The 10,025-nt window shown below is 38.3% G+C and overlaps 3 protein-coding genes and 1 pseudogene across 4 annotated transcripts in view; 1 reads left to right on the top strand and 3 right to left on the bottom strand.

The window, feature by feature from the left end:
- LOC130985259 (uncharacterized) overlaps window positions 1–10,025 on the top strand; it is a 920,555-nt gene that overhangs the window by 136,838 nt on the left and 773,692 nt on the right. The gene's annotated exons all lie outside the window — the stretch shown is intronic.
- LOC130985345 (uncharacterized) lies at window positions 2,061–2,891 on the bottom strand. Its single transcript, XM_057908283.1, has 2 exons — window positions 2,578–2,891; window positions 2,061–2,476 (listed from the first exon to the last, which is right to left on the bottom strand). The coding sequence occupies exons 1-2, from the start codon at window positions 2,679–2,681 to the stop codon at window positions 2,242–2,244; spliced, it is 339 nt and encodes a 112-aa protein (XP_057764266.1). The 5' UTR covers window positions 2,682–2,891; the 3' UTR covers window positions 2,061–2,241.
- Window positions 4,525–7,644, bottom strand: LOC130985291 (uncharacterized). The gene is made up of 8 exons (XM_057908194.1): window positions 7,566–7,644; window positions 7,158–7,285; window positions 6,467–6,565; window positions 6,273–6,364; window positions 5,556–5,799; window positions 5,304–5,484; window positions 4,925–5,226; window positions 4,525–4,823 (listed from the first exon to the last, which is right to left on the bottom strand). Exons 2-8 carry the CDS (start codon window positions 7,224–7,226, stop codon window positions 4,734–4,736), a joined length of 1,077 nt encoding a protein of 358 aa, XP_057764177.1. The 5' UTR covers window positions 7,227–7,285; window positions 7,566–7,644; the 3' UTR covers window positions 4,525–4,733.
- Window positions 8,914–10,023, bottom strand: LOC131024798 (purine permease 21-like; annotated as a pseudogene).

Below are 10,025 nucleotides of genomic sequence, written 5' to 3' on the forward strand. Positions count from 1 at the left end.
TGTGATTGCCTCAGACAAACCATGGATACATTATATTTAATCTTGCTAAAACATTCAATTATAACAACTAAGTTGTAGCCAAACCTGACTTTGTACGAGGTTAAGAACTTGAGAACCAATAGAAACACTTGGTAAAGTGTGCTTCATCATTGTGGATAAATCTTGCATTGACCCCAACATTGGCTGCAAGAAATGGTTAGAAAAAGTTAAAATATCCCTGATATTTACTTTGATAACAAAACACAACATCATATTCCTCATTGGGCACCAATATTCATGAGTCAAGCTGTGGCCCGTGTTGGATATTACATATTTATCTAATAGCGGAATTGTCAGAGCCCAAAACCATTTATTTTCTTTGCAATTTTTATTTGGAAATTATTAAATTTTCAAGTCATTAAAATATATATCTATGAGTCGAATTTGTGAATTATATAGTCGCGCCCCTAGTTAGATAAATAAATTTAGATTACAGATTATAATTTTAGAATTTTAAGCTCAAAGGTATTAATTTAAATTTGAGCTTCTTTGATGATTGGGCCTAATTGTATATATGCTCCCTTTAAGTTGAACCTTATTATTTATATACTTGCATTGGGCTAGATTTTAATAAAAAGCACATAACATTTAGTTGATTATCAGCATTTTTCCAGCCACAATTTCTGATTTCTTGGAGTAATAACGTGTACCCTTCCTCATCCACCAAATTATTTTCAAAATCTTATACAGCAAGTACCATTTTACTTTTTTTCTTTTTTTGATCGGAAAAAGTACCATTTTACTACTCTTGTGCAGTACACTATTAATCTGCCGCCTCATTTCCTTTTTCATGTTAACTCCTATCACTTTCTGGAAATCATTCGAAAAACTCAGTTGGCCTCTTGTTCTGTTCCTTTAACTTCAAGTGGTAATTTTAAATATTTATGTAAAACTATGTAGTTTCATTCCAGTGCATACTATTAAATTTATTTTTTTCAGACTCTTGCTTTGTTTTGAAAAACCATTACACTGCATAATAAAATAAAAGAAGGCAGACGCATAATTACTACATAAGAAAATAGAATAGATTGAAAGAGGAGCAATGGTTTAAAATTTAGACAGGAGATAGAAGAGGGGGGAAATGGTTGAACAGCGCCGCCGGCGCTTCGCGCCACGGCGGCTGGCGGGAGGAGACAGGGACGGTGGTTCGGTGGCCTCAGCCACTGTTGTGCTGTTTCGGTCGGACAAAGGGAGGAGGTGGCTGGACGGCGCTGCTGCGATGGCAGCTGCTGCTGTTGTAGACAAGATGGAAATAAGGACAAGGTAGTGACGCTGGCAGGCGGCGAAGGTCGCCGCCAGAGAAAGGAGGGCCCGCGGCTGGGAGCGGTGAGGGGAAATAGACAAGGGAGGAGAGATGAGGAAGAGGGAGAGAAGTCGACGGAGAGGGAGAGATGAGGAAAGAGGGAGAGAGGTTGAGGAGAGGACACATATTTAAATTGATATAAGCATGATTATTTGTATTGTGGATGATTTAATTTTAATATTAGCATGATTGTTTGATGATTTTCGTACCCTCAATTTTTGACAATTTATGTTCATGAACTTTTCCGAGTTTAAAAGTATTTCAGGTCATTATCTTAGGGCGATTTGCAAAAATAGGCTACTATTTTTCGGACTTGTAAAAATAGGCCAATTATTTTAGTTTTTGGTATTTTTAGACCACATGTGTACCCAATCAGACTATTTTGGGCCACATTTTGACCCCAAAAAGTGGCCTATAAATGCTGAATTGAGCTCAAATGTGGCCTAAAAATGCCAAAGTCTAAAATAATTGGCCTATTTTTGCAAGTCCGTAAAATAGTGGCCTATTTTTGCAAATCACCCTAAGATAATGACCTTCAATAATTTTAAACTCAACTTTTCCTAATACAGACCCTTTAACAATAAATTTGAATTGAAAATCTGTGAGCACTTATGCCAAATAAATTATATGATGCCCAATATAACAATAAGGATCCAAAATAACATAATAAGGAACCGAGCTTCACACTTATGGACCGAGCTCGATTCAACTCGACTTGTATACATCCCTGCATTCAACACCATGTAATTAACCTCATTGTCTATATTTGTTCTCACATATACAGCACATTCCTTCCGATACAGTAAAGAAACAAAAACTTCAAACTGCTCCCTCGTTACTAGCTAGTTACTCGCAAATGGGTAGGCGTAGGAGAAAAGATAAATCCCACCAAGGTTCAACTAGTAATCCTCAGGAGGATCCCGTTGCAGAGGAGCCTGTTGAAGTAGAACCAGCTGCACCTGGAGTTCCACCCGAAATAATGGAATATGACGTTCGTTATGAGTACGATTCAAGTACTCGTCATAGAGTGGTTGCACAATTTGATCAAAGGCGCCCCTGAGGTGAACTGAACCACGATGGTTGAGATGAGTTGAAACGTGTGGGCTGAGCTGAGCTGAAGTCACTGGATAGATGCTGCAAAAAATAATGGAACAATTTACTAAATATGAAATTCAAGGTAAAGACAAGTAAAGAGTATACAAACAAAAATTTAATAAAAACTAAAGTATATATACCTGCTGTCGCGTTGGCAAAATGACAATCGACTTTTCATGATTGGCCGCTCCAGTGTAATATTTGTTATCTTCCACACCAATAGCTCTAAATTCAGCTTTACCATTCACCAACACTCTTGTGAAATGTGGCCTTATCTCATTAATGATAATAGGCGCACCACTTTGACGAATGCTAGTGTATATCTCAGGATACACGAATGCTAGTGTATATCTCAGGAATTGTCACAGCCCAAAACCATTTATTTTCTTTGCAATTTTTATTTGGAAATTATTAAATTTTCAAGTCATTAAAATATATATCTATGAGTCGAGTTTGTGAATTATATAGTCGTGCCCCTAGTTAGATAAATAAATTTAAATTACAGATTATAATTTTAGAATTTTAAGCTCAAAGGTATTAATTTAAATTTGAGCTTCTTTGATGATTGGGCCTAATTGTATATATATGCTCCCTTTAAGTTGAACCTTATTATGTATATACTTGCATTGGGCTAGATTTTAATAAAAAGCCCATAACATTTAGTTGATTATCAGCATTTTTTCAGCCACAATTTCTGATTTCTTGGAGTAATAACGTGTACCCTTCCTCAGCCACCAAATTATTTTCAAAATCTTATACAGCAAGTACCATTTTACTTTTTTTTATCGAAAAAAGTACCATTTTACTACTCTTGTGCAGTACACTATTAATCCGCTGCCTCATTTCCTTTTTCATGTTAACTCGTATCACTTTCTGGAAATCATTCCAAAAACTCAGCTGGCCGGCCTCTTGTTCTGTTCCTTTAACTTCAAGTGGTAATTTTAAATATTTATGTAAAACTATGTAGTTTCATTCCAGTGCATACTATTAAATTTATTTTTTTCAAACACTTGCTTTGTTTTGAAAAACCATTACACTGCATAATAAAATAAAAGAAGGCAGACACATAATTAATACATAAGAAATAGAATAGATTGAAAGAGGAGCAGTGGTTTAGAATTTAGACAGGAGATAGAAGAGGGGGAACGGTTGAACAGCGCCGCCGGCGCTTCGCGCCACGGCGGCTAGCGGGAGGAGACAGGGACGGTGGCCTCAGCCGCTGTTGTGCTGTTCTGGTCGGACAAAGGGAGGAGGTGGCTGGACGGCGCTGCTGCGATGGCAGTTGCTGCTGTTGTAGGCAAGACGGAAATAAGGAAAAGGTAGTGACGCTAGCAGGCGGCGAAGGTCGCTGCCGGAGAAAGGAGGACCCGCGGCTGGTAGCGGTGAGGGGAAACAGACAAGGGGGGAGAGATGAGGAAGAGGGAGAGAAGTGGCCGAAGATGAAGAGATGAGGGAGAGAGGTTGAGGAGAGGACACATATTTAAATTGATATAAGCATGATTATTTGTATTGTGGATGATTTAATTTTAATATTAGCATGATTGTTTGATGATTTTCTTACCCTCAATTTTTGACAATTTATGTTCATGAACTTTTCCGAGTTTAAAATTATTTCAGGTCATTATCTTAGGGCGATTTGCAAAAATAGGCTACTATTTTACGGACTTGCAAAAATAGGCCAATTATTTTAGTTTTTGGCATTTTTAGGCCACATTTGAGCTCAATTCAGCATTTATAATAGTCTGATTGGGTACACATGTGGCATAAAAATATCAAAAACTAAAATAATTGGCCTATTTTTACAAGTCCGAAAACTAGTGGCCTATTTTTGCAAATCACCCTAAGATAATGGTCTTCAATAATTTTAAACTCAACTTTTCCTAATACAGACCCTTTAACAATAAATTTGAATTGAAAATCTGTGAGCACTTATGCCAAATTAATTATATGATGCCCAATATAACAATAAGGACCCAAAAGGAACCGAGCTTCACACTTATGGACCGAGCTCGATTCAACTCGACTTGTATACATCCCTGCATTCAACACCATGTAATTAACCTCATTGTCTATATTTGTTTCCCTCGTTACTAGCTAGTTACTCGCAAATGGGTAGGCGTAGGAGAAAAGATAAATCCCACCAAGGTTCAACTAGTAATCCTCAGGAGGATCCCGTTGCAGAGGAGCCTGTTGAAGTAGAACCAGCTGCACCTGGAGTTCCACCCGAAATAATGGAATATGACGTTCGTTATGAGTACGATTCAAGTACTCATCACAGAGTGGTTGCACAATTTGATCAAAGGCGCCCCTGAGGTGAACTGAACCACGATGGTTGAGATGAGTTGAAACGTGTGGGCTGAGCTGAGCTGAAGTCACTGGATAGATGCTGCAAAAAATAATGGAACAATTTACTAAATATGAAATTCAAGGTAAAGACAAGTAAAGAGTATACAAACAAAAATTTAATAAAAACTAAAGTATATATGCCTGCTGTCGCGTTGGCAAAATGACAATCGACTTTTCATGATTGGCCGCTCCAGTGTAATATTTGTTATCTTCCACACCAATAGCTCTAAATTCAGCTTTACCATTCACCAACACTCTTGTGAAATGTGGCCTTATCTCATTAATGATAAAAGGCGCACCACTTTGACGAATGCTAGTGTATATCTCAGGATACACAGGTGCGCCAATCTCCTTTCCAAATATTTTCAGTTCCATCATCACATTTTTAGCATACTTGGATGCATCCTTCAGCGTCATGGGCACTCCAACAGGAATACCAAAATCTGAAAAAACAAATTAAAATCAAAAGACATAACAACTACAACAATTTAAGATCACAAATAGATAGACTGTAACTTACTATCTGGTATTGCATTTCTCAATGCAAGTCCATAATATAGATACATTGTGGATTTTATGCCGGCAGGCTTGCCGTGCCAATTCCACCCTTTGATTATCAGTCTCTTGGCAGCCATCAGACATGTTGGATTCTTCAAATCAGGCCAAACTTCTAATACCTCTTCTTTGTACTTGTCAAACATCTAAAACAAAAATTAGTTAAATACAAATATATGATTAAAAATAGTTGCATGTATATATATACCAAAGATACCTTATTGAAGTTAGGCTCGTCAAAAAGTTTATCATGATCATTTTTCAATTGTTCATATGTAAGAATAAGTCTTGGAGTGGGCCATAAACCGTGCGTGTACATCGTCTCCTTGAGCTCCTCTATCTTAGCTCCACGCATCGTGAAGGGCCAACGCACCGAAAATGTGAAGCGCTTGGGACCAATATCTTTATAATACTCGTCCATACGTACCTCCTCAAATATGTCACAATTCATATTCTCCCGCCTACAATTTGAACATATTTCGCTTCAAAAAAGTTAGCAAATGCTTAATCTACAAAAGAAATACATTCAATTCACAATGCATAACTATTTTTCCTCCATGATGTTTCTTAATAACAGTAGAAGCTAATCCATTACTCTGAAGGAGAGAATACATAGGCCTTTAAGTGTAAAGTGTTTGACTAATCTTCAATACATAGTCAATTTCTCAAAGATCAATTAGCTTTATTATATTAGGCTGGCACAATGATCAGCTTCCTTTTTAAATGTTGAATACACATTTCCAAACTCTCTATTATGAACATGTTGGTATCTTTATTAGGCAACAACTAGAATCTTTTCAATCAATTATCTCTCTAGCCCACAAAAGAGATCACATTTAGAACAATTCAATAATCAACTTGAGCAATATCTCTACAATTCCAAGAGTAAACAATATATATTGTTTAAACATGCAAGCATCAACTGCAATAGTACCTCTCTAAGATTCCAAGGGACGTTTGGCCTGCATTTTGGGACATACTTTCCAACGAAGATCGCGCTATGTGGTCACTAGCTATGGCCATGGCCTGAGATTGTTAAACAAATGTGATTGCCTCATACAAACCATGGATACATTATATTTAATTTTGCTAAAACATTCAGTTATATTAACTAAATTGTAGCCAAACCTGACTTTGTACGAGGTTAAGAACTTGAGAACCAATAAAATCACTTGCTAAAGTGTGCTTCATCATTGTGGATAAATCTTGCATTGACCCCAACATTGGCGGTAAGAAATGGTTAGAAAAAGTTAATATCCCTGATATTTACTTTGATAACAAAACACAACATCATATTCCTCATTGGGCACCAATATTCATGAGTCAAGCTGTGACCCGTGTTGGATATTACATAGTTATCTAATAGCGGAATGAATATAACACAAGGTGTTACTCAAATATATATAACAGAATAGAACCCAAGGTGAAGAAAGTGAGAAGCATATATCATACTCCTTCCATCCGAGCAAGGTGAAGCATTTTTTTTTGGCACGGAATTTAAGAAACTAGAGTTTATTGAAAAAGTAAAATAAAAGAGTGGGTGAATGAAAAAGCAGCTTTAATTTATTCCAAAAAGGGAAACGACTCAATTTTGTTGGAACGACCAGAAAAATACACAACTCAACTCTGTTGGGACGAACGCTTGATCACTTTTTTTATATGACAAAAGTTTTTCCCTTTATTCACTTGTCACCCTTAACACAATAAATACTCCTAGTTACTTAAAAATATGTGCCGAAAAGAAAGTGATCAAGCTTCGCGAGACAGAGGAATAAGTCTTAATGATGCTTTGGAGTATGTATTGAAATCGATAGAAAACCTTTTCAAATTTCCCGCTTGAAACTGAAAGTGCAACTCTCGTGAAAGCAGGTATGTGACGCATTAGCATACCAGTTAGCCGGCGGCTATCTCTACCAACTTCACTTCAGATGTATCGCTCTCATTATCCTATCATAGAGGGGTAATGAAATTTAGTGCCATTGCAAGGTAAATAAGCAATAATAAGGGGAAAAAAAACATAATAATAGAACATTCCCAATCATGGCAATTTCAACAAAAGGAAAAGGAAAAAGAAAACATTAAAACACACAACGCTACGCCTAAATCAAAGATCAAGATTCACTACTTTTTTAGACCTATTGTTGTGGACAGAAAAGAAAGTATAGAGAAGAAGACAATAATGCGGCGAAGAAATTATAGAGAAGAAATGGTGGCTGATTTTTCAAACCTTGTTGTAGAAAGAAAATAAATTGCAGAGAAGAAATTGTAGAGAAGAGAAATGATGTAAAAGAAATAAAGGAATGACTCTTTCTATTTGTTTGGGTTCTTTTTAATCGATTAATATTAACTTAATACTAGTATATTAACATTTTAATTTTGATTTTATTATTTAATAGGAGACTACATTAAATCTTCTTATGGTAATAAGTTTGTTTATAATTTTATATTTATATGTTGTGAAAATATTTTTGTTCAATTATCATTAAGATGAAGGAACTCAATTAAGACAAATTATCCAAAAACGCAAGTAATAATTCGTCTACCAATTTATTCCCTACTACCGATATGATAGCTTCGTCACTAATTAGCCCGATTCCAACAATTACGGATTGGGGGAACTAATTGACACTAATCTGAATTAACCTAAGGTGATCAGGCTCAAGAAAATCATATTAAAACACTCTGCTCAGAAAATAAATTAAAATTCAATTGAATTAATTAAAAATACAATTAGGTCTCACACATTTTAGACTAAGGTTTCATTATTCTCATCGAATCAAGAAATTAGCTAGTCATGCTATTAAATTTAACAGACACGAAAAAAGGATAAAAATTCATAAACATATCCAATGAATAACTACGAAATAAAATAAGAAGCTAACTAATTAAGCACGAAAAGATGAAATAAGTAAAACCAATAATGTGTGCCAAAAAATCTCGTCCAAGCTCGCCAATCTCCAACAATCAGCCGCTAATATGATAAGCTAATCAAAAATACAAGTTATACAACCCCTAACTAAAATCCCTAAACTCATAAATAAAAGCCTCGGCCGCCAATATATATATGTTGATTGCCAAAGATTCGTCACTCACAAGTTCACAACCTTATACTAGCCGTCACTTTAGTTAATGGGCTTAACAATAAAAATAAACAAAATCTAGCCCACTAATGTTCCGCCACTTTATAGCTTAAAATCTAAATAATACTCCATTTGTCTTATTAATGGTGGCCCATTTTCTTTTTTAGATTAATCTCATTAGTAGTGTCTCATTCATTTTATGGCAATATTTTCTCTCTATATCTAATATTTAAAATAATTCTACGAATCCACTTTATCTATTTTCTACACATTTCTTAATCTCCTTGCCCAAAAGAAACGACATCAATCTCTGTAATTTCTGCACCAAAAATCAAAACTCCACCTATTGTGTATATTAAATTCAAGGACAAATAATCCAAGAATATGAACAACTAAAATACACGCATGACACATCACCCATCTCTCTCTTTTGTCGTCGTCGCCGCCGCCACCGCGTCTCCGGCGGTGCTGCTTCTTGGGAAAGAGCCACATCACTTTTCCACCACACAATCTCCGCCGCACTAATCCCCCATGGGCGGATCCACATTTCCATTTTCCTTGTCAATAACAAATTGGTGATAAACGTAAGAAACCGAACCCCACACAGCCAACAAGAATGCCACAACCTTCACACCACTCATCCCATCCTTGAATACCACAACCGCAAGAACCGGCACCAAACCCTCGCCCACGCCGCTAACCACATTCCCAAACACACTCGAAACCTTAAGAAGCAAGGCCACCATCCCCACCGCAAACACCTGCCACGCCGCCGCCGCACCCACCACCACCGCCGCGTACGCCGCCGCCGTCCCGAACCCCTCGACCTCCCCCTTCAGCCCCCGCCACTCCCCGCTCCCGAAAAGCCCCAGCGCGAGCACGGAGCTCGCCGCCATGGACTCGTAGAAAATCACATCCAAGATTTCCTTCATCCTCTGCCGCCTCAGCAGCTTCCCGTAGGCCCGCTGCTCCAGAGACTGCAGCAGCGCGTACCCCGCCGCGCCGCCCAGCGTGCACGCGAACCCCGCCGCGTACCTGCCCCCCGCCGCGGCGGCGGCGCCGCCGCCGGGACGCAGGGCGAGGAGGACGGAGGAGAGAGTGAGGAGGAAAACGGAGTTTGAGCAGTGGCGGGCTGAGCCTCTGAGCGTTGATGAGGTGAGAGAAGAGCGCGTTGAAACCCTAGCTGGGTGGCGCAGATGAGAGAGAAAGTGGAGAGAGGGAGATACATGAGGCCGATGGAATACAGCATGCAAATGAATGCGAGAAACGTGCCGAAACACGCGTATAGAGCGGGGAGAGCTAGAGAGTGATCGGAGGTGGTTTGCAATTTGAATAATCCGTTTGCTTGTCTCTTGATTTGGATGAGGATGATGAAAGGGAGAAGGAGCGGGAATTCCGGCGGTCCTGCACCAGCGCCGCCATGTATTTGGATTTCCCGCCTTTTTCGTAGTATAATCTGCCGAGAAGCGCCGCCGCCGATTGGCCGGAGAGGACGAGGACTGAATATACCGCCGTTTCCGACCATTTTCTGTATTGCAGCGTCTTGCTTCTGTTTGGATTGGCATTATTTGTGGAGTTTGAGATCGTTTCTTGAATCGGAGGATCCA

This window comes from Salvia miltiorrhiza, chromosome 5, assembly GCF_028751815.1.
Source record: "Salvia miltiorrhiza cultivar Shanhuang (shh) chromosome 5, IMPLAD_Smil_shh, whole genome shotgun sequence".
Taxonomy (NCBI): Eukaryota; Viridiplantae; Streptophyta; class Magnoliopsida; order Lamiales; family Lamiaceae; genus Salvia; species Salvia miltiorrhiza.

Bases quoted from the DNA above. Each gene is read 5' to 3' on its own strand.
- LOC130985345 (XM_057908283.1), bottom strand. From the start codon at position 2,681: ATGGTAAAGCTGAATTTAGAGCTATTGGTGTGGAAGATAACAAATATT. The intron at 2,477-2,577 runs GTATATATACTT...TATTTTTTGCAG, and splicing joins TTTTGCCAACGCGACAGCAG to CATCTATCCAGTGACTTCAG.
- LOC130985291 (XM_057908194.1), bottom strand. From the start codon at position 7,226: ATGCTAATGCGTCACATACCTGCTTTCACGAGAGTTGCACTTTCAGTT. The intron at 6,566-7,157 runs GTTTTCTATCGA...CATTTCTTACCG, and splicing joins CAAGCGGGAAATTTGAAAAG to CCAATGTTGGGGTCAATGCA. The intron at 5,800-6,272 runs GTACTATTGCAG...TTCAAATTGTAG, and splicing joins TCCCTTGGAATCTTAGAGAG to GCGGGAGAATATGAATTGTG.